Source organism: Saccopteryx bilineata, chromosome 5 (genome assembly GCF_036850765.1).
Source record: "Saccopteryx bilineata isolate mSacBil1 chromosome 5, mSacBil1_pri_phased_curated, whole genome shotgun sequence".
Lineage (NCBI taxonomy): Eukaryota > Metazoa > Chordata > Mammalia > Chiroptera > Emballonuridae > Saccopteryx > Saccopteryx bilineata.
Window position 1 is genome coordinate 44,670,817 of NC_089494.1, and position 23,473 is coordinate 44,694,289.

General features: G+C 42.7%; 1 protein-coding gene across 5 annotated transcripts in view; it reads right to left on the reverse strand.

Annotated features, from left to right (window-relative positions):
* The window catches only part of MYO1B (myosin IB), a 207,433-nt gene that overhangs the window by 86,591 nt on the left and 97,369 nt on the right, over positions 1 to 23,473 (reverse strand). For all 5 annotated transcript variants that reach the window (XM_066279246.1, XM_066279247.1, XM_066279249.1 and 2 more), the window contains exon 4: positions 13,569 to 13,663. In XM_066279246.1, the coding sequence (XP_066135343.1) occupies positions 13,569 to 13,663 (95 nt within the window). The remainder of the gene's footprint in view (positions 1 to 13,568; positions 13,664 to 23,473) is intronic.

Genomic DNA, 23,473 nt, shown 5'->3' on the forward strand with positions numbered 1-23,473 from the left:
GAACAACTGAAATGCCCCCTTGGGCACACTGTCAAACACTTACTTCAGGGCAGCAATTTTTAACCTTTCTCATCACGTGGCGCGCATAAAACTAATTACTACTAAAATTCCACGGCACAATAAAAATATATTTGCTGTCAATCTGACAAAAAAGGTATGATTTTGATTGATTTATAAAAATAATAATAATAATAATAATAATAATAATAGTAACTACCTATCCTTTTTTCTCCAAAGTGACTTTTTTCAAAATCAGGAGCCTATATTTTATTTAGGATTTCTGGTGCCAAAAGTTAACCAATCAGATACAATCTCATTATGCAACATGACCAGTAAGATGCAACTCTATTATATGACCTATATATTCATGGTTCAAGACAGGGCATTCTCACTGATGGCTATTGTTGTCATTTTTTTTTTATTTGACAATCTAAGGGAAAAAAGGTCACTACATGTTGGGCAGATAAAATATATTATGCTCACTTTGTTAAAGATGGCGCTGCCCACATGGAAGCCCATCGCCCAGGTGATATTAATGTGTGTTGGGGGCGGGCTGTGGGCAGGTAGGATCCTTGTAACTTGGGGTTTGGTTTTGGGACTAAGCCTTTCCCACCCTTTTTGATGTAGGATGGTGCACTCTCATAAGGAATCCCATTATGCCTCAGATAAGTGACTTTGTATCAGCGACTTCCTTATTTGTATATATAAGGTCTACCAGAAAGTTCTGTCCGTTTTTGGAATAAAACAAAATACAAATTTTTCTTACCGTCAATAAACTTTATTAAATAATATAATTGCCATTATTATTAATGATTTCCTGCCAGCGTATATCCCATTTTTGAAAAATGTTTTATCTTTTGATGCGAAAAATTGAACCAGTGCTTGTTTGATATCTTCTTCATTTTTGAATTTTTTGCTCTTCAAAAAATTTTGTAAGGACAAAAACAAGTGATAGTCGGTATTATTCCTTCACCAAACACTTTCAATAAATTTCTACATGCTTCTGTAGCATTTCTTCCTTGTTGAAATTCGTAAAAATTACAGTGGTGTAAATGAACTTTATCAGTAGCCATGGGTACACTATCGCTTCACACATAAGACTTTGTGAAAGTTGTGTGAATCAACTTTGTTTTAGTTAATTTGCTACGACAGTATGTATACATTAAGTGATAAAAATAGAGAGGCACACATGCGCCAAATAAACGTGCTTACGTGTCGAAACTTGTTGTGATAGAAATGGACAGAACTTTCTGGTAGACCTTATATATTGGATTAAAGGTTTTGATTTCTACACTATAAAATTGGGGCAGACAGGGAGCTTGCTCTCTCGGTTCCTGAGATTAGCATTAGAGCAGAGAGCAGGTTGGAGAGCAGAGTAAGGCCACGTGGAAGAGAAGAGAGGCAGCCAAGATGGTGGAGTGCTGAAAGAGAAGCCAGTTAGTGCAGAGTTTGTGTAGAGAGAAGGAGATGGGGAACAAAGGAGAATGAGGCTAATGAGCTAGAAACCTTTGATTCTAGGAAGCTCGGATAAGTCAGTAGCTTTGTGAGCGCTGAATGAGTGGGTTTTGGAGCCTAGTGTGTTTTCATTTGCCCGCCGGGTGCAAGTTAGGATTAAAGCTGATGGTTCACCAGTTCTTGACTCCATTGTTTCATTACCGTCTGTCCGAATCCAATGGGAACCTGTATGGGCCAGGCGGCTGTGATGGTGGCCCTGGCTACTGGCTTTACAGTGCCCCTTACTAAACAGTCAGGTATTACATGCTGTAAATATCCCTGCAGCACACCAGTTGAAAATCACTGCCTTAGGGCCTTTGAGCAAACCCAAAGCAACAGGAGCCAATGAGCACCAAGAATCCATGCAGGTCATATTAAGTTCTCAGGGCCTAAGGTGACCACTTCTGGAGTGCTAGCAAATGCGGTATAAGGGAAGTAAACAGTCTCATGGAATCCTGAGAACTGTGGTGAGAGAGTGGGTACTTCCGTCAACAGTTGTAGTTAGGCCTTCCTCCAATTTGCTTTCTGGGTAATACAATGGGTCCAGATAGATTCTCTGGTGGTCTGTGATAGCTGAATTCTGCAGTTTCTGTTTAAAGACTGTAACTGTGAAACACCAGTCTTGTCATCTTTGCAATACCCTTCCTCAGAAGGGCCATTGACCTTTAACACCTCCGCTGTGTAAAGGTCCTGACCTACATTTTCTTTTTTTTTTCTTCTTTTTTTTAAATTTTATTTATTCATTTTTAGAGAGGAGAGAGAGAGGGAGAGCGAGAGACAGACGGGGGGAGGAGCTGGAACCATCAACTCCCATATGTGCCTTGACCAGGCAAGCCCAGGGTTTCGAACCGGCGACCTCAGCATTTCCAGGTTGACGATTTATCCACTGTGCCACCCACCAGAGGTCAGGCCCTGACCTACACTTTCCATCGTTCTCGGGGGTCTATCTAAAAGCTGGTAAATTACATGTACATATTCTTATTGCTCATTTCAGGCTGATTCGGCCTCAGTTACAAATAGTTTATAATCTATCACAGTTCCGTCAACGTCTTGCTGCCACACTTTGTTCTATTCACAAGTCCAAAGTCGAACTCTTCTGATTACTTCAAAAATTCTTTTTCTAGGCTTTCTGGCTTTAAAAGTCAGGTGAGGCTGCCCTCCCAAACCAATTCCTAACATCCTGTGATATCTGGCCTCCAATAACCCTTACAGCCAGCTCTGCAGTCTGGCCTCTGCAGCAACCTCCAGACTTTTTCTCTTTGTCCGGCTTTCTCAGCAGCATTCTCTCCTTCCCACCCCGTCCTGTCCTAGACTTTGCATAGATTACGCATACTCTTCTTTCTGGACATGAGGTTTGGCCTATCTTTCTACCCATTATCTATCAGAAGACTGAAGGCAACTATAGGCAAAATAACTGTTTCAGATAGTAGTAAATACACACACATTTTAAATGAAAAGGTACGTTTTCTTTTAGGTAAATTGAGAAAAAATATTAGAAATTTAAAAGTCCAGATCAGGCTGTTCATTTATTTCAGTCATTATAAAACTCACCATAACCTCATGTCTCAAATTCAAATACATGACCACACTGAGTTCTCTGGAAATCCTTTTCTGGTCCAAAATGGACTTCAGGAACAAAATACATAGACAGGGTGAAAAAAAATCAACCAAGAATCAGGCCTCTAGTGGCTGCTAGAATTAGTTTGGCCTCTTGGAGACTGTTTTAATAGCCAGTATAAAATAGAAACAGTTCTGTCAGAGTTTATTCTGGTTTTTTGTTTGTTGGTTTAATTTTAATTGTTTTTTAAATGGCACCAGGAACAGATCTTTTGGAATTTGAATTTGACTTATATCATCTGGCTGTTAAATTGTACGTAAATATAAATATAAACCCACAATATCTACTGAGATATAAAGATGGGTTAACTTAAATTGAAATTGGGAATCATTTCTATCAACTTTAAAATCATTTAAGTAACTCAGATATGATTTTTAAATATAGCTCAAGGATAATTATTTCTGAGTTGTTAAAAAGTTTCTGTGTTCAGATTCTTAACTATCTTCAGGAATTCTAATACTTGGCCTATTTTAATAATTTATTTTTGGAAGCCGGGATTAAGAGTAATTTTCTCCAAACAAAGTCTCACTGTCTAAGACAGACAACTCATAATTTTTTTCCTGACATCATATTTTATCTTTACCTTAAGAGTTCATGAGATAGTCATTTCTTTAGAGAAATTAGTAAGCCAGTAAGGATAAGTTGTGAGACCCAACAGAGCTGGCTGTTTTCATTCTATTTCACCATGCTGAAAACAGGACATAACAGTTAGCTTATAAAGCTCTCTACTTTATTTCCTTTTGGTTCTTCTGTACTAAAGTTCAAATAAATTTAAAACTTTATTTAAAAGTTTAGATATTTATCCAAATCAAAACTTTATGTAATACTGTCAATAAAAAAATTATGTTTCTGAAGTGAATCAGTAATTATCATCCTCCCTATTTCCAAATCTAGTTTTTTAATTATGTCAACTACTATAGGGGCCAACTAAACATGACCCTGGCAATCACAGTATACAACTGTAAGCATTTTCCAAAGCAATACTTTTGGGTAGGCTGTGAATACATTAATCCAGTAATCATATTCTCGATGACAATGGCTTTTACATACACGGTTGTGGGTGGAGCGCAGAGCGCATTCCTAGCAGCTGTGGCTGATGCAATGCTGTGAGAATACTCCGGCACCTGAAACCCTCCTAGGCACACCCAGGAGGGAGCTCGCCCGCTATAAGGAAGTGACTCAGCGCCAACCAGGCAGCTCCCTGACTTTTTCAGCCATTGGCTGTGAAAAACATGCTGTAACATCCTATTAGCTGAACCTGTGTATATAAGCTAGTTTACTTCCTTAATAAAGTGGATCTGAGTCACTGAACCTGGTCTCCAGAGTCGGTCTCTGCGTCTCCATCGTCCTCACCCCCGATGGGCCTTGTCCACATACAGTAAAAATATAAAATGATTCTGAGACAAAAAGGTATACTCTTCATGTATACTCAAAAATCTGAAAAGCATTGCTATCTTAGACATAAAACCACTGATATTTAAAACTGGCAAAAGGGGAAGGTGATTAAGAAGTACAAACTTCCAGTTATAAAGGAATTCACGGGCATGTAATGTAAAAAACAGTGTGACTACAAGCAAGGCTCATTCTGAGTTCTCTTTACAGAGCTGCTAATAAATTTATCCAGGACTTAACAGGTACTCATCTATGCATTCATAGATACATGTAAGACATGTCTCATGTATATGATTATATAAGACTTACATGATATAGGTCAGATAGCATATAGAGAGTACCACACATTTACACACATGCACATACTGATATAGTTATCTACTTCTACAACTCTTTATCTCCTTGGTTAAGATGCCCAAGTTTTCCTAGGGACTGAACTTACATAGGTCTAGTGGTCCATTGACTTAAATCACCATGGCCATGTTTGTGTACAAGGAAACCAGGACTCTGCAACACTGAAGAACGAACACCCTTTGTAGCAGTCCTGAGTCTGCAGTGCTGCAAAATAACCCAGATACAATACATCCAGACTGATCCAACAGGCAGCCGCAAGCTGTTCTATTCATGGTACGAAACGCATGAGTCTTGCAATGAGAAACGCAGCCTTACTCCAAGAGAAGTCATGACTGGCAATGTTTTTATTGAAATATAACTATATAGCCTGACCAGGAGGTGGCGCAGTGGATAGAGCATCGAACTGGGATACAGAGGACCTGGGTTCGAGACCCCGAGGTTGCCAGCTTGAGTGCGGGTTCATCTGGTTTGAGGAAAAGCCCACCAGCTTGAACCCAAGGTCGCTGGCTCCAGCAAGGGATTACTCGGTCTGCTGAAGGCCCACGGTCAAGGCACATATGAGAAAGCAATCAATGAACAACTAAGGTGTTGCAACACGCAATGAAAAACTAATGATTGATGCTTCTCATCTCTCTCCATTCCTGTCTGTCTGTCCCTGTCTATCCCTCTCTCTGACTCACTCTCTGTCTCTGTAATAAATAAATACATACATACATACATACATATATACATAGAATATCAACACTTTAAACATTACCAAAAAAAAAAAAAAAAAGAAAGAAATATAACTATATAGAAGTGGTTTTGTTTCTAAAGTTGGCCCAAAAATATCTCTATGTTTTAATAATTCATATAAAACATGTGGGTCAAAAGAAGCCTTTCTCACATGAGGAGGAAACAAAACACTTCTTGGCCTTAAGTTTTGCTTAGTTATTCTGCTTCAACGTGGATATATTCAGCATTCTGAAACCCTCATAGATATTGAGGCCACAGTAAGTCTGGGACATCTCTGTCACTGACGGAGTCAGATAACCATCGCAGATGTAAAGTAGTACAAGGTTATTTGGGGTTCAGAACTAAAAGGTCCTAATGAGCAAGGCAGGCTTCGTAACTCTTGAAGCAGATGGCTGAAGATTTCCGAGAAACTGATGAAACTTGAAACCAAGTAATTTATAGTTTTCTTTTGTCAGGATCATCTCTGGCCCAAACCCTTATTCTGATGTCCTTGTGCTTGAATGGCTCTCTACAGACTATCTTTACCCCCAGCAGTGAATTGCAAATTCACTGCCTAGAACTACTTGGGCACTATTTTGAGGTATAATGGCTTTTTTTTGGGGGGGGGGCGGATAGCAGTAATGAAATAAATAGGACCCCAAAGAACTCAGAGAGTCCCCACCTCTCCCTGAATGTCCACTTTACATAACACCGCAGTGTAAGAGTGTCTTCAACTTTTAACACCAATAACATCATGATCTACCAAGGGGGTTAAATTACCACTTCTTATTAAAATAAGCCCTCTAATACCACATGGTGATTTAAAGATTCTTACTGAAGGGAGATACAGTATTATATGTAAAGGACATGCACATTCTGGGCCCTTACTAAATGTTAGTTCTCCTCTTTCATTTATTTATGAACCCTAAATTTTAATAACTACATGCTATTAAAACAATGTTAGTGAATAAGAAAAGGTGACATTTCAAAAACAGCCTGACCTCCTCCTCGCCCACAGAAACGAGATCAGCCCCTCCCCCAGATTCCTCACACTGCCTTGCTGCCGTCTCTGTATCATTTTCCACCATTTCTTCCCGTAAGTCAGCTCCACGCAACAACACCTAAATTCAATGCTTTCACTCAAATTTTAGCCTACTATAATTAAAACCACAGCAAAATGTGAGGCAACTTCTTGACCGCTGCTTTCCAAAATGAAAGAGAAGTAGGAAAGGACAGGAAGAAGCGAGCAAATAGCGACGTGTCTCTGGGGGCAGAGTCGCAGGAGATGCTGTTGGGATCTGTGACGGAAAGGAAGGGGGTAGCAGCGACCAAAGCGGATAACCGAGAGGACAGTTAACACAGCAGCTGTCAGGAGCAGTGTCCACCTCCCAGCACCGGGAGGCTCGGGCGACAATGGACTTAGCTAACTGAAGCACAGTGAGAGCGAGGAATCACAACTGCTCACAACTAAGCCAAACACGTCAAGTGACCTTTAGAAAGGACTGTTCTCAGTATGGTCTGAGGATCAGCACTACTCAAAGTTAGTCAGTCCGTGGACTGTTACAATTCTGCACTGAGAGAAGGCTTTTAGAAGTTTTTGTAGCAATTTGGTAATTTATTTTGTCTGTTGAAACTAAAACAAAAAAATAAGAGATTGAATTTTTTGTCTTATTTCATTTTTCTGGTGTGGGTCAGCAACAGATCTGGGAAGGGGAAACTTGGTGCTTCACAGTGGAAGGCTGGGAAGCACTGCTCCGGGGTGTCTGCACACAGGCCTCCAGCTTCCCGGCCTCCAGCTTCCCGGCCTCCAGCTCCCCGGCCTCCAGCTCCCCGGCCTCCAGCTTCCCGGCCTCCAGCTCCCCGGCCTCCAGCTCCCCGGCCTCCAGCTCCCCGGCCTCCAGCTTCCCGGCCTCCAGCTCCCCTGGAGCTCCCGGCCTCCAGCTCCCCAGCCTCCAGCTCCCCGGCCTCCAGCTCCCCTGGAGCTCCCAGCCTCCAGCTCCCCGGCCTCCAGCTCCCGGCCTCCCACTACCCGGCCTCCAGCTCCCCGGCCTCCAGCTCCCCGGCCTCCAGCTCTCCGGCCTCCAGCTCCCCGGCCACCAGCTCTCCGGCCACCAGCTCCCCGGCCACCAGCTCCCCAGCCTCCAGCTCCCGGCCTCCAGCTCCCCGGCCTCCAGCTCCCTTGGAGCTCCCGGCCTCCAGCTCCCCAGCCTCCAGCTCCCCGGCCTCCAGCTCCCCTGGAGCTCCCAGCCTCCAGCTCCCCGGCCTCCAGCTCCCGGCCTCCCACTACCCGGCCTCCAGCTCCCCGGCCTCCAGCTCTCCGGCCTCCAGCTCCCCGGCCACCAGCTCTCCGGCCACCAGCTCCCCGGCCACCAGCTCCCCGGCCTCCAGCTCCCGGCCTCCAGCTCCCCGGCCTCCAGCTCCCGGCCTGAAGCTGCACTAACCTTCCCAGAGGCAAAGGTGACAGCCCCGAGAAGCAGCTATCAGAGAGGGAGGCAAGCAGCAGCTATCGGAGAGGGAGTGTAGCCTAAGAAGGATGAAATCCAGGGGAAAGGATTTCAAGTGGTGAATGGGACACTGAAACCAACAGGACAAGTCATTAAGTAGAAAAATATCGACAGGAGAAAATTACAGAAAACAATGACATTAGATTTCCACCAGAAGTAGGAAGTGCATTTTTGTTTTCCTCAGAAAAGAATGATCGTCAACCCTGTGAAACAAGACCAGCAACCCCCACTTAGTTGACAGCACCTCACTCCCTGCGGAAGCTGGCGGTTGGCTCTCCCCACCAAGGGGGGTCCTTCAGCAACAGGGCTGATGAGCAACGTGCTGCCTGCTTGGGCGTGTGTTCCAGAGGAGATGAAGAACTGGCCAGGATGAATCAAACCAGTGACTACAACCCTACAACTCGATACCTGATGACTCGGGAACAAACCGATACAATCAGATACTCACAAAGTACAGGGTGGAGCAAAAGTAGGTTTACAGTTGTGAGTACGCAAAGCATGGTTTATTCTTGTACCATTATATATATATGTTTACTAATTACTGTATTATTTTCCATACGAACAACTGTAAACCTGCTTTTTCCCCATCCTGCATATCTTTAGTCATGATGAAGAATGAGTTAAAAACTAAAGGAAATAAGAATAAAAGAAAAAGGCTTAGGAATATTTTCCTCTCTTCCTCTCTCATGTAATAAATAAAAAGAAAGACAGACCTGCAGATACAATCAGAGAGACCGAGGTGGGTAGGTGGCATAATATACACCCCCCCACCACCACCACCAATGCCATTACATCAAGGGACTTCGTTTTTAACTTGACATGTTTCCATTTTCATTGGTCAGCTTGGAAACAAACAAAAAGTGGTACTTCTTCTAAGAATTCTGTTTCACAAGAAAGAACTGGTCAGTGACAGAAAAGGGGCAACAACTTTCTCCTGAGACACCAATGTCCTCTTAAAGTTCCTAGTGGGGGGGGGAGAGTTCTGAACAGCCAAAAGCATCACAAGTGTCGAAAGCAATACAGATAAAAGCCCATCTCCAGCGATTCAGATGAACGATCTAAAAAGGGATAAGAAGCTCTGAGGAATGACACCTGCCTATCTATACATACAACGGAGAGCAGGATCTTTAGGAAAAGGAACCTGAGCTGTGGTTACTGAAGGAGAGAAAAGCACAAGGGAGAGGTTCAGAAACAGGAGCTGGCTCACACAGAACCTCGAGAAACAAGACAACTACGGTGGCTTTTTTTTTTTAGTATATAATTAAAAGTTGCTAAAAGAATAAATCTTAAAAGTTCACACACACACACAAAGAAGTAAAACTTAAAATTTTCACACACACACCAGAAGGTAACTATGTGACGAGATGAATGAGTTCATTAACCATGCTGTGTTTAACATTTCATATCAAATCATCACACTGTATACCTCAAATTTATACATGGTTAGATGTCAGCTCTCTCTCAATAAAGCCAAGAGGATCATCATCCAGCTTTCATTCTTTACAGATCATTCTGGTGTCTCTGAAAGGGCTCGTGGATAACACAAGAGGAAAGGGAGAGACCAGTTAGACACAGCTACATACAGTCCTCAGTGGAAATAATGGTTGGTGGCTTGGGCTAGAGTCTCCATGTAGACATAAAGAAAAGGAAAAAGCAGCTTGGTATGAGATATTCTAGAGACAGGACTGACAAGATTAAAAAGTGGATTTCAGCCTGACCAGGTGGTGGCAGAGTGGATAGAGCGTCGGACTGGGATGCAGAGGACCCAGGTTCGAAACATCAAGATCGGCCCTGGCCGGTTGACTCAGTGGTAGAGCGTCGGCCTGGCGTGCAGAGGTCCTGAGTTCTATTCCCGGCCAGGGCACACAGGAGAAGCACCCATCTGCTTCTCCACCCCTCCCCCTCTCCTTCCTCTCTGTCTCTCTCTTCCCCTGTTGCAGCAGGGCTCCATTGGAGCAAAGATGACCCAGGTGCTGGGGATGGCTCCTTGGCCTCTGCCCCAGGCGCTAGAGTGGCTCTGGTCATGACAGAGTGACACCCTAGATGGGCAGAGCATCGCCCCCTGGTGGGCATGCCGGGTGGATCCCGGTCAGGCGCATGTGGGGTCTGTCTGACTGTCTCTCCCCGTTTCCAGCTTCAGAAAAATAAAATAAATAAATAAATAAATAGAAACACCAAGATTGCCGGCTTAAGTGCGGCTCATCCAGCTTGAGCTGGCTTGAGTGTGGGATCAGACATGACCCCATGGTCGCTGGCTTGAGCAAGGGGTCACTCAGTCTGCTGTAGCTCCCCCTCCCCAGTCAAGGCACATGAGAAAGCAGTGAACAACTAAGGTAACGCAATGAAGACTTGATGCTTCTCATCTCTCTCCCTTCCTATCTGTCCCTCTCTGTGTCTCTGCGCAAGTGTGTGCGCGTGTGCAAAGAAAGTAGATTTCAGGTGGGAGATACAGGAAACAAAAATAAAAAATCAAGGATGACTCTTACTGACACTTCTCTCTTAAGAGACAAGGTAGAGCCTGACCAGGCGGTGGCATAGTGGATAGCGCGTCAAACTGGGACGCGGAGGACCCAGGTTTGAAAACCAGAGGGCGCCGGCTTGAGGTGGACTCATCTGGTTTGAGCAAGGCTCTCCAGCTTGAGCCCAAGTTCGTGGGCTTGAGGAAGGGGTCTCTGGGTCTGGCACATATGAGAAAGCAATCAATGAACAACTAAGGTGCCGCAACAAAGAATTGATGCTTCTCATCTCTCTCCCTCCATGTCTGTCTGTCCCTATCTCCCCCCCACCACCAGAAAAAAAAAAAAAAGAGAGACACGGTAGACTGGTGGTCCTGTTTATTGAGAACATGAAGTTTGGGCAGGAGAGTAAAGAGAAAAATCAAACTAGGATGATTCCAGAATAACATGACCACGACAGTGAGAGATTTGGGAATGAGATTTGATCCTCCTAATGTATGCTCTTATAAGCATCTCTACTTTTCCTTCGCTATACTTACTGTTTTATATATAAATTCTATGTATATGTGCATATATTTCGATGAATGTCCATTTATAGTGTAGGGCTATTATTTATCTCCTCTACTGGACTATAACCTTGAGAGAAACAGAGATGGTATCTGGCTCACCGCCGCATGACTAGGAAGTACCTAGTACTCAGGCATCATTTCCTGGATGAATGAATAAATGAATGCTAATCATAATGAGAACATTATGAGGAGAAAAAAAAGGATTTTTAGCCCTAGAAGATATGATGGATGACTTCAAATAACTAAGTGACTGTCTTGTAGAAAAGAAAGTAGACTATTTTGGTAAGGTTCCAGACGCCCCCGTTAAGAGCCATGGGTAGAGGCAGAGTTCAACTGTAGGTAAGGAAGAACTGCTGTCAGCCAACCTGGAGGACAAAGTCACTCGGCTGCCCTGCAAAGTAGTGAGCCCTCCAACACTAGAAAAGAGGGAGTTTGGCAGTCCCTTGGGAGGGCTCCCCACTAAATGGTCCATAAAATCATTTCCAACTACCATATGCAACTATGCTCTCTGTCACTTCAGACTTCGCCTTCCTGTCTCTTTCCTCCATGTCTGCCCATGCGGAGCCTGGAACCTGATCACCCTCGTAAGAAATAAAAAAGAAAGTGTACTGTGTCTCCACAGGGCTCTACGAAGGGAGTTGAACATGCTTATCTAGCCATTCTCTCTTTAGGTTCACTGGGGATACGGAGGAGGTATTTCTAAAGAAAGAGGAGAAAGGAACAGGTGTAGAAGGAAAAGCCATTTCAAAGCAGATAGTGAGACCGTAAAGGCACAAACCTTGCTAAGGGCTCATAAACAAAATGATTCAGTCAGTTGACTGGAACATCCATAGGGAGATCACTGAGAAATCAAGGTTATTAATCTGACAACTAAATAGCCAAGAAAGTGGAAAACATTTAAATCCCACTTTGGCAAACTAGCAGGAATGACCAAATTATCAGTCTTAGCTATAACACAAGAAAATTTTGTAAATAAATCACAGAATGTAATGTACAGCACAGGGAATGCAGCCAATAACATCACAATAACTCTGTGTGGTGACAGGCGGTGACTAGACATACTGAGGGGATCACATTGTAAGGTATATCAATGTAGAATCATTATGATGTACACCTGAAACTAATATACTGTTGTATGTCAACTATAATTTTAAAGGGGGACATTTTAAAGATAAAATGGTTATGAAACTATCATCTCCCTCACCATCCTGCTCCTCCTCCTTCATGGACTATCAGTTCCATCAAAGAAACCCACTGACAAGCACAGATGTATCCTGTCAAGTTGAGACTCAGAGCGTGCAGCTCTCTATCTTTTCCAGGCAGCACCATGTTTAAAATCACTTTCTCACTCAAGAACGTCAGTCATACAAATTGCTTTTATTAAAAGCACAAGAACCCTGGCCGGTTGGCTCAGTGGTAGAGCGTCAGCCTGGCATGCAAGAGTCCCGGGTTTGAGTCCCAGCCAGGGCACACAGGAGAAGTGCCCATCTGCTTCTCTACCCCTCCCCCTCTCCTTCCTCTCTGTCTCTCTCTTCCCCTCCTGCAGTCAAGGCTCCATTGGAGCAAAGTTGGCCCAGGCGCTGAGGATGGCTCCATGGCCTCTGCCTCAGGCGCTAGAATGGCTCTGGTCGCAACAGAGCATCGCCCCAGATGGGCAGAGTATCGCCCCCTGGTGGGCATGCCAGTGGATCCTGGTTGGGCGCATGCGGGAGTCTGTCTGACTGCCTCCCCGTTTCCAACTTCAGAAAAATACAAAAAAAAAAAAAAAAAGGGCACAAGAAAAAAACCCCTCTACTTAGGGGTTTGTTGTATAGCAGGGGTCCCCAAACTTTTTACACAGGGGGCCAGTTCACTGTCCCTCAGACAGTTGGAGGGCCGGACTATAAAAAAAACTGTGAATAAATCCCTATGCACACTGCACATATCATATTTTAAAGTAAAAAAACAAAACGGGGACAAATACAATATTTAAAATAAAGAACAAGTAAATTTAAATCAACAAACTGACCAGTATTTCAATGGGAACTATGCTTCTCTCACTGACCACCAATGAAAGAGGTGCCCCTTCCAGAAGTGGGGTGGAGGCCGGATAAACAGCCTCAGGGGGCCACATGCGGCCCACAGGCCATAATTTGGGGACCCCTGTTGTATAGGGAGGCTGCCAGCCCATCTGAAAATACATGCAAAAAATCTCAATTCCGTAGGCTTGACAGGAAAACTCTTCTAGAGTGAAATTCAGCATTTTCACAGTTCCTTCCTGCACTTTTGAGCAGAGAGAAGCTGTGGTGTGGCCTCCCAGAGCCCCAGTGATTTGGCATTCCTTGAGGAAGTGGTCCTGAGACTTCAGGAACCAGCCGGCCAAAAGGAGCTCTCTTGCTAATGAGCCTCACCTGCTCGCGCTGCTGTGTTCATTCTGTGCAACATTTACCTTCTGGTGCAGAGTGAGGTTGTCCAGTGGTGGCCTTACCTGTTTTTCCTGCTCCGCTCTCCCCGGTAATGAGAATACACTGGTCTTTATCTTGATCTCGCAGGGATCGGTAAGCTTCATCTGACAGGGCAAAGCTGCAGAGGATAATGGAAAAAGAGTCCTTAGGATGCAGCTCACTATTATGTGTTTATCAAGTGGTAACTACAGGCCCCTTAATGAGCCACTCATATGCTTTAGATAGATGAACCATTACATTTTATTTCCTTCAGATTCTTAAAATAAGTAAACAAACCACCCATCCTTTGTGGCTCGTATCACCTTTTCCCATGCGTTCTCAGTGAACCAGAATGGTACTGCTGTATTGTACTCTCAAGCTATGCTTTATTTAACATATGTTCTAAATTTATTAAAAGCTAGGCAATTCAGAGAACCAAAAAAGAAAATGTTATGTCACACATCCACAATTGCATAATGTTGAGATTTGTAATGTAATACACTGGAGCTACAAAATGATGAACATTAGAAAAATGGCATCAAATACCTAATAGCTGATTTACCATCACTAAGCTACACGTCGATCTACTGCCTTCACAAATGACTGACACTGTAAAGCAGGGGTCCCCAAACTATGGCCCGCGGGCCACATGCGGCCCCCTGAGGCCATTTATCCAGCCCCGCCACACTTCCGGAAGGGGCACATCTTTCATTGGTGGTCAGTGAGAGGAGCATAGTTCCCATTGAAATACTGGTCAGTTGGTTGATTTAAATTTACTTGTTCTTTATTTTAAATATTGTATTTGTTCTCGTTTTGTTTTTTTTACTTTATTTTTTTTTAATTATTTTATTTTATTTATTCATTTTAGAGAGGAGAGAGAGAGAGAGAGAGAGAGAGACAGGGAGGAGGAGCTGGAAGCATCAACTCCCATATGTGCCTTGACCAGGCAAGCCCAGGGTTTCGAACCGGCGACCTCAGCATTTCCAGGTCGACGCTTTACCCACTGTGCCACCACAGGTCAGGCTGTTTTTTTTACTTTAAAATAAGATCTGTACAGTGTGCATAGGGATTTGTTCATAGTTTTTTTTATAGTCTGGCCCTCCAATGGTCTGAGGGACAGTGAACTGGCCCCCTGTGTAAAAAGTTTGGGGACCCCTGCTGTAAGGTCTACCAGAGGCAAATGGTACCGTGGGTTTGCCACAGTCCTTCGCAGCCCCTCAAGCTTCCCACTGTGCCCTATGATGACAAAGCCCTCCTATCAAGTCGGGCCTGGCCGGTCCTCATGATGGCCCTACCCTCCTCAACATTTAATGATACGAACTTTGCAACCTCTCGCTTAACTGAAAAATAATCTTGACAAAATGATCATGCATTTTTCTAGGCAAAGTTCCTCTTTTATTTAATTTATAACAAGTGTTTACTGAGAACCTACCTTATGTCAAGAACATGCTGGGAATGTAAATGCAATTAAGACTCAGCCCTTCTTTCATGAGTTCTCAGTCAAAAGCAAGGAAGAGAGATACAAACAGAAAATGGACCAGCAAGAATGCCTGACCAGGCAGTGGCGCAGTGGGTGTCCGACATAGAGTGTCGGACTGGGACACAGAGGACCCAGGTTCAAAACCTTGAGGTTGCTGGCTTGAGCGTGGGCTCATCTGGTTTGTGCATGGGCTCACCAGCTTGAATCCAAGATCACTGGTTTGAGCAAGGGATCACTCAGTCTGCTGTAGACCCCCGGTCAAGGCGCATATGAGAAAGCAATCAATGAACAACTAAGGTGCTGCAATGAAGAATTGATGCTTCTCATCTCTCTCCCTTCCTGTCTGTTCTGCCTCTCTCTGTCTCTGTCACACACAGAAGGGAAAGGAAAGGGAAAGGGAAAGGGACCAGCAAGACAAACACAATAATAAAGATTATACAGCAGGACTAGACAGGGACCTCAAGAATGTTAGAAGGAGCCCCTTATGCCATCCCACTTTTAGGAATATACCCCAAGAACACCACATCACTGATTCAAAAGGAGAAATGCACCCCCATGTTTATGGCAGCATTGTGCACAATAGCGAAGATCTGGAAACAGCCCAAGTGTCCATCAGTGGACGAGTGGATTAAAAAGCAGTGGTACATATACACAATGGAATACTATGGGGCCATAAAAAAAGAAGGAAATCGTACCTTTTGCGACAACATGGATAGACATGGAAACTATTATGTTGAGTGAAATAAGCCAGGCAGAGAAAGAAAAATATCATATAACCTCACTCGTTTGAGGAATCCAATGAACAATGAGAACTGAGGAATGGAATTGAGACAAAGGAGGGATCAAAGGGACCAGAGGACAGAGGGAAAGGGGATGAGAGGAGGGGATAAACCTGAAGGGAAGGGGGCACAAAGGGGAGGGGGGCAAGGGAGATGTTGAGGTGGGAGTAAACACAATAAATTAAAATCAATTTAAAAAAAAGAACGTTAGGAGGTGGAAAAAAAGCAGTCCTAAAGAATTCATTAGTAAGACAAGGGCTTTTAGGTGAAGGCTTAGGAGCAGTTCTAAGTTGCTAGAAGGCAAAAGTAAGTATGGGGCAGAAGAGTGAGGAGAAAAGTGAGCAGACTCCAAAAGAAAAGAACAGGATGCCCGAAAGCCACACTGCAGAGAGCCACACTGCAGGGCTGCATGCAGGGAGTGGCACGAGGAGATGGTCATCAGACCTCAAAATAGCAACACTGACCATGCACCAGCACGGCCCCCCAAGCCCCTCAGAGTCAGTATTTTAAAATCTCAACAAAACCACGAAAAATAAAGTACTATTAATCCCATTTACAGATGACAAAACTGAGGTATAAAGTGAAGTAATACTGCATTTGACACAGCGGAGACAGAACTGACTCCTGCTCGTGACCACTGAGCTGCACCACCTCTGCATCAGATAGATACCAGGGCCACAAGACTGACAGGAGAGCCCCCAGTCTGGAGGCAGGTGAGGGCCCGGCACGTAGGAAGAGTTGAAGTGTAGCCGACCAAACGACAGTGGGCCTTGCAATCAAGGACTCTCAGAAAGTGTATGGCACCATTATTATCAACAATTTACGGAGCACATTCAATGTGCCAGAAGCTAAGCAAGGTGTTATTGTATTTATAACCGGATCTAATCCTTAAAACTGCTCTGTAAAACCAATGTCAACTTTCTTAAAGAAAAATGATCCAACTGACATTGAGAGGCATCACGAGACGCCCACATTCTCTCCTCTGGATGGTCATAACTTGAACCCAGTAATACTGTGCCTCACAACTTACCAACGACATGACCTCGAGTCATTCACCGGCTGAACTTTGGTTTCTTCGCACACAAAATGGAAAACGAAGCCACAGAACTCTAGCTTAGATGATTAAATAAAAGAGTATAAAAGTGCTTTAAAGGAAACAAAGCCCTTGAATAAATGTCAGAAATCGTCCTGTACTGTAACTAGTTATGCACACCTCGGCTCCCCTGCAAGAGTGAAAGCCGGACCACAGGCTTTCTATCCACAGAGCGGAAACATGAGACATCACCGATACCAAATTATGAGCGAATGAATCAGTGGATTCTCTCCAAGGACTGCCAAAGTCACTACTGGCGTGAGCTCCATGAAAAATAGTAAACAGGAAATCTATTTCTTCTACAGCCTTCATGCGAGGAAGGAAAGGTTTCTTACTAGCCTCCCTCCCCTCCTACTCCTTCCACCTCCAGACAATAAATAGTTCAGAGATGCCGCTACCATAATCATCAGTGGCAAGAAATGCAGGAAAGCACATTAGGGCAAGTTCCAATAACTTTCCAACCATACATATTAAATTCACCAACCTCTTCATGGGTTGGTAATTCGGGCCTTTTACTACGCTCCTGGGACCACAATATAGTTTTATATATTATACTATTTACTAGATCCCTAATGATACAAAACTACTTCTAACATGAATAACCATATATGATTGTGTGTGTGCACACACACATACATATACACACGGCTTCAGAAGATCACTATAATCCTGTCATGGGTTTACTTCAAGTCAAAACTCCTAAGCTGAACACTAAGTTTTTCGGTCCGTCCAGAGAGACACAAGGGGTCCTCGAGTTACAACAGTCTCAACATACAACATTTCGAGTTTACAACGCTCACTCCCATAAAAACTTTAAAAAATACTGAGACATGAGTGTTTCTGCTTACGCCATTAGTGTCCTATTTACGGACTACATGGGCGAATTAGTTTAGAAGTCATCAACCTTCCAGACTGGCCTGGAACATTTCTTCAAGAAGGTAGAGAGGCCTGCAGCAGATCCTGTACCCTCTACATCAGCTGCTTCTCGAGATGAAACACCTGTAGTACAGGTAGAATCATCTCCAGCGTCTCCTGCATGTTGCTTAGGCAATCCTGATTCACCTGACCCAGTATCTCCAGCACCTTCTGCAGGTTCTCCTGCCTCTCCAGCTTCCTCCTCCCAATAGGTCACTCTCTCCTACCTTGCAATACCCCTTCCAGTGTGCAAGCCAACCACAGGAATAAAGGTAAGGAATGTTTTTTACACTTATTTTTTTTTTTTGGTCATTTTTTCTGTTACTACAGTACACTGTACAGTACATTTATGTCCTTTTCCTTTTTCTGTGGCTTAGTTGTGCTTTTTTTTTTTTTAATTTTTAAATTTACAGGTATTGTGTTTACATGGATGGATTCAAGTGTCCCACTGAATATAACTCCCTCACCCCCCACACCCATGTCCCTTTTTATACCCCTTTTGTCCCCTCCCCCTACCTTCCTCCCCCTTCCCTCTGGGATTTGCTGTCCTGTTATCTATATCTCTGTGTTATGTATATATTGTTTCACTAATCCCTTCACCTTCTCTGATCCCATCCCCTCATCCCCCTTCCCTCTGACTGCTGTCCCTCTGGTCCCTGTGATCTCTCCTCTGCCTCTATTTCGTTCCTCAGTTCACTTTGTTCATTAAATTCCACATATAAGTGAGATCATATGATATTTTTCTTCCTCTGCTTGGCTTATTTCACTTAGCATAATAATCTCCTTTAGTTGTGTTTTTATGTTCTAGATTATGATTTTACAACTGTGTTAGGATAGGTAAGTGTCTTAGGCTAGGGTATGTTTCGACTTATACCAAAATTCAGGTTATATCACTGTTGTAGGAACAGAACTGTGTTGTAACCCAAGGACCCCCTGTACTTGACTGTTGTTTCTACCACTGAGCTTGATTCATCTAACACAGAGTAGATCTGAATATAAGATAAAGGCTACAGGAGCTTGCAGTTCTTTCACGACTCTACGGAGCACTGATTTCAAACTGCCATAAACATTTACCCATTAAAAAGTACGTAAGTACTGGGCAAACTGGCTTTGACTACTGGCATACCCATCTCACGCACAGTATAAATGTCATCATACTTATTTTGTATAGACACAGATCGTGACCTCACTGTTTAAAGAAACAACCAAAGGGTGGGCCCTGACGGACACAAGCCCCCATCCCTAACCTGTTCTTTCTCTCTGGCAACACTGGCACGTACCGTCACCAAGGCCAACATTTATAACTACAAACTGAAACCACATGCCAGTTTTCCAAACCACTCTATAATTAAGGGACCTAAATAAATCTTTTGAGAAGTTTTTACTTAAAAACAGTTGTGACCCATATGCTTCGCATTATTTTGTGAACACGTCAGCATTGTTATTTACCACACACAAAAACGAACGGTTTATTATCATATAATGACGATAACGTAAGGGGCAAGCATGGTTTTTATCTCACCACATCAAGAGCATGGTTTTATCCACTTCTCCTGTCCTCTAGTTGAGCTCTAAGAATAGAGACAGACTGACACCGAATGCAAGGCTGCCCTTCACTTTCAGATCAGCTCAAAGGCTGTTCATTGAGAGCCAAGCTTTCCCAACACTGTGTTCACTGCATGTTTCCAAACAGCTGTACCTATCGCTTTTAGGTTTGAGAAGTTTGGTTTGGGGCTCATCTGTTATTTTCTGTCAGGGTGGAATGTTGGGTTGCATGTTCAAAATTATCTAGCCTGGTATTTACGTTCCTCCTCTGTCTTATTTCTGTTCAGAATGTTAATCTCCACAGTGGCTCTGCTTCGTGGCCATCAAGGACAATAGCAGGGCTGCATTTCCCAAAACATCCATGCCCTCCACCCTGCCATTTTCTTCCTAAGTTTATTTCACCTACAGTGCAAAGCAAAAAAGATGCTCAGACACCAATTACATCACCATCACTACCTAAAGCATATGCTCTTCCAAGCATGCCCTTATTTTTCAGTTATGCTATTCTGCCTTGATGAGTTATAGGAGAAATCACTGGCCAAAGAAGTGTAGTCCACTATGAGGACTTACGCTTTGTAATCTCCATTAGCCAAAATGGTTAACGGAACAAAATTTGTCTCAGGAAACTTTGCTGACCTTAGTTGTTTCTATCTTTTCCTTTCGTGCGTTTTTCTTTAAAAAGCTCTAAAAATGGTATCCCCTTTCATTCAATCCTGAATCCTAGAACATCACTTTCAAATCGCACTAGGGAAATTCTACTTTGGAATTTAACCCTCTTAAAATAGCTCTGTCTCAAAATTCTCATCCACAATTGAGATCTACAAATCTCAACTATTTCTTTCTTTTTCCACTCTGGTTCAGTCCTAAAAACTGGGTGTTTCTAAAACTAAGCAACAATACAAATAAGTAGTATTTAAAAAAAAAAATTCCTAACTTCCAAGTGTTCCACCAATTTTTAACTTCATATTGAACTCGACCAAGGGCTGATATCGTCCACAAGAAGAACACGGAAGAGAAGGGAAAGGAAAAAAGGAGTTCTGTGTGCTGTACACTCATGGAAACCTTGAGGGGTCTTGTTTGTTTTGTTTGTTTTAACAAGAGAGATCGAGACAGAGAGACAGAGGGACAGATAGGGACAGACAGCCAGGAAGGGAGAGAGATGAGAAGCATAAATTCTTTGTTGTGGCACCTTGTTGTTTCACTGATTGCTTTCTCATGTGTGCCTTGACTGAGGGGCTCCAGGGACCCCTTGCTCAAGCCAGCGACTTTGGGCTTCAATCCAACAACCATGGGGTCATGTCTACGATTCCACGCTCAAGCCAGTGACCCCACGCTCAAGCTGGTGAGCCCACGCTCAAGTAGGATGAGCCCACACTCAAGCAGGCAACCTCAGCTTACAAACCTGGGTCCTTTGCATCCCAGGCCAACATGCTATCTATCTCCTGTGCCACCACCTGGTCAGGATGCTTGTTTGTTCTTAAGGAGAGGCACGATAGTGGCTTTCCCTGTAAAATACTATTGTAGGTATAGGTATTTTTATCATCGTCTCAATCATAATTTAGAAAATGTTTACCCCATTTGAAAAATATCACTTTGATCATTCAGGTTATGCCCTTCCACCAACATTCACCCTATCGCATCTTAAAAGGAAAACTTCAGAAAAAGTAAGCATTTATAGCTATTTATTACCAATAACTATAACTTTTTATCCTGGGAAGGTTTATTGCATTTGTATCTTATGCTAATATAATTTACAGGGTAAATTAATATATTTATAACAGAACAGTTCTCTCCTCATAGCCACAACATTGGTAAACAGTCCTAAAATCCAACCCTTGAAACAAGGGAAGATAAAAAACAAAAGTGAGCCTCTCTTCAAAATAAATTGCAACGGTCAAAATGTACACTATGAAATAAAAAGAAAAGAATAGAAAAACAAACATAAAGAATAAGAGTTGAGGGAAGATGGATGGTAACAAACCTAAATGGCCGCAAAGTTTCTATATTTTACATGCAAACTCTATATGGATCCCCAAAAGTTAAGAATGTATATTATAACATCTAGAATAATCACAACACATAATAACACAAAAAGCTACAAAATAACAAACTAAAATATTAAAATATAATTCTGAAAAGGAAGATCAAATGATCCAAAAAAGTGCAGGAAAAGAGGAACAAACACAGAGGAGACAAAAAAGAAAATAAATTATTAAATGGTAGACCTAAATTACATGAAATGTTAATGCACAAAATACTCTAATTAAAAGGTGGAGGATGTTAGAATGGATATAAAAACAAAACCCAATTAAATGCTGCCTGCAGGAGTCACATTTAAAATATAAAGGCATAGATAGACTGAAAGGAAATAAGACAGAAAAAAGATATACCAAGCAAAAACAATTGGTAAAAAAAATACCTACATTGTATTTTTCTCTTTATACATCTGAAGTCAAGGAGGTCCTAGTTGCCATTTCAACATAAGAAGGATGCTATGCCATGGCATAACATATAGCAGAGTGCAGGTGAGACTTAATTTTATCTTTAAAATGAGCTACAATTAGGGCCTGACCTGTGGTGGCGCAGTGGATAAAGCGTCAACCTGGAAATGCTGAGGTCGCCGGTTCAAAACCCTGGGCTTGCCTGGTCAAGGCACATATGGGAGTTGATGCTTCCTGCTCCTCCCCCCCTTCTCTCTCTCTTCTCTCTCTCCCTCTCTCTCTCCTTTCTAAAATGAATAAAAATAATAAAATAAAATGAGCTACAATTATTTTTCCAAGACTATTTTATCATAACTTAATTTTCAAAGTTCATACATATTCTTTTATACCAAACATAAGTAGCTACATTGATTTCTTTTGGCTACATAATTGAAAAGGTTTATTTCTATTGGCTACAAACAGAAATAATCCCATCAGAGATTAATCATTTTAAGGTGGCATCTGTTCTGAAGTGATAATAGTAAAGCATTAAATAAAGCTCAAAAATCAGGTTTTAAAATAGTATATGACAAAAGTCACAAAAGTTTATTCTTCCTTTAGAATTAGATTGGGTTTCTAAAAACAGACTCCACAGTATTTTGGGGAAACTTCATAGATTGTTCATCTCAATGCATACCAAGTTTCTCATATTTTAATGCATTACTCAAACAGTTTTTGTTTTGTTTTGTTTTTGTTTTTGTTGTGACAGAAACAGAAAGAGACAGAGGAGAGACAGATAGGGACTGATAGACAGGAAGGGAGAGAGATGAGAAGCATCAATTCTTTGTTGCGGCACCCAAGTTGTTCATTGATTGCTTTCTCATGTGTGCCTTGACTGGGGGGCTACAGCAGACCGAGTAACCACTTGCTCAAGCCAGCGACCTTGGGCTCAAGCTGGTGAGCCTTGCTCACACCAGATGAGCCCATGCTCAAGTTGGCAACCTTGGGGTTTCGAACCTGGGTCCTCCACGTCCCAATCCGACGTTCTATCCACTGCGCCACCACCTGGTCAGGTTCAAACATAGTTTTTAATCTTGACAATTGAATGTAACCACTAAGAGGACAAAAATCCCACATCTGAATAGTTTATATAAAATGGCTCTCATGTGTTATAATGTTTTAATGAATAACAGAAATCCTGTGTATAGTCAAGAAATTCTTTTACTTACAGTATTAGAATTTACAAACAAAGGTATTTCAAAAAAGTCACATGCTAGTTTGGAATTATAATTCAAAACAAAGAGCAAAGAGTCATTTTGGATAGTCTTCTATCAAGATTTTAGAAATTTTATTTATAATCTTTTTGTGATGGAGAAGCTTTGGGGCACACCCAAATTCTTCCAACCCCATGGGCCTGATCATTATCAAAACCATAATGGAGTTCCTCAAGTCTACCCAGTCCAGAGCCAATTCGCTGAGTCACCTGACACAGTAAACATCCCCTCCTTGGAAAAAGATAGGAGGATGGACCTGACCAAGGGGTGACTCTTTTTCAAAGGTGCTCTGCGAAAGCCAGGTACTGGAGACACACATTAGGAAGCACATAAAGAGGCTGAGAGAGACTAACTTATGCCAGGAAGGAAAAGGACTGGACTTAAGATATGAAAGCAGTAAGAAGGAAACATCTGCCTTCAGGGCCTGGAGGCTGCTCTTTGGA